We start from the raw sequence: 946 nt of genomic DNA, 5'->3' as shown, positions 1-946 counted from the left end.
TTCTTACCTTTGGCATTCCTCCTGACTCTCATTTTGCTTGCCAGACATGATTGTTTCTGTTTCGTACATGTGCATCAAGTTTTTAGACTGTGTTTCATCCATTTTATCCTCACCCTCCTCAGCCGGTTTCTCGCTGCACCCAAATTGCTGGTGATTCTCTGCATTTCTGGCCTCTGTTCTGAACTCTCGATGTCTGTGGCGTTTGTGCCGCCCACCCTCTGACACCCCTGCAGCGGCAGCAGCCCGAAACTTCCTTGCCACACGATGCCTCCTCTCTGTATTGGAATGATGGTTATTAGTGCTCGGCCTCTCCTCCAGCCCCGATCCCATCAGGGACAAGGGCTCAGATTCTGGAGGTTCAGGGAGAGGAATGATGATAGACATAGGCGGCTCTGGCAGTGGCATCCCCACAGACATTGGTGATTCTGCTAAGTGTAAAGGGCTCGTCTCTGGGGAAATGCAGCTCTGTTGGTGATGATCACTCACTGGAGTGTCCAACTGGTCCTCTGTGGGACTGCCAAACAGCACCTCACGACTGGCCATCTTCCGACGTTTCCGCAGCTGGTTGGCCCGTTGCTCCCAGACGGACATGCTTATCTTTTTGCGTCTTTCACGACGGCCAGCAAAAGCATTGACGGGCTGCTCTTCCGGTTGCTTCCCAGCGGCTTCCTCCTCTGCCTCTGCAGGAGTTGGTCGTCCTCGGTGGATGGCACGCTTCCTGTACAAGTACGGTCTCCGTCTCCTTCTGCATGGATGTGAAACATCTCAGTTACAAGAGGGATATCGTTTGCAGCATGCAGATTTCACAATTCACAAGGGTGTGTGATAAAAATCAGGAAATTAGAATAAAAACAATGGCTATCGATTCAGGCTAAATAAAACGGAATTCGAGAGAAAACCAGGGGAAAATTCTTGAATAATAAAAGTAAACAAACAAGAAAGAAAA

The 946-nt window shown here is 49.7% G+C and overlaps 1 protein-coding gene across 1 annotated transcript in view; it reads right to left on the bottom strand.

The window, feature by feature from the left end:
* Positions 1–7: 7 nt before the first annotated feature.
* Positions 8–946, bottom strand: part of LOC107577099 (voltage-dependent R-type calcium channel subunit alpha-1E-like) — a gene marked incomplete at both ends in the record, with an annotated part of 5,011 nt that continues 4,072 nt past the window's right edge. The window contains one exon of the mRNA XM_016263209.1: positions 8–745. Coding sequence (XP_016118695.1) covers positions 8–745 — 738 coding nt within the window. The remainder of the gene's footprint in view (positions 746–946) is intronic.

The sequence above is a fragment of the Sinocyclocheilus grahami genome, unplaced genomic scaffold, assembly GCF_001515645.1.
Source record: "Sinocyclocheilus grahami isolate Dianchi unplaced genomic scaffold, SAMN03320097.WGS_v1.1 scaffold5115.1, whole genome shotgun sequence".
Taxonomy (NCBI): domain Eukaryota; kingdom Metazoa; phylum Chordata; class Actinopteri; order Cypriniformes; family Cyprinidae; genus Sinocyclocheilus; species Sinocyclocheilus grahami.
This window is presented reverse-complemented; position numbering and strand designations above follow the sequence as displayed.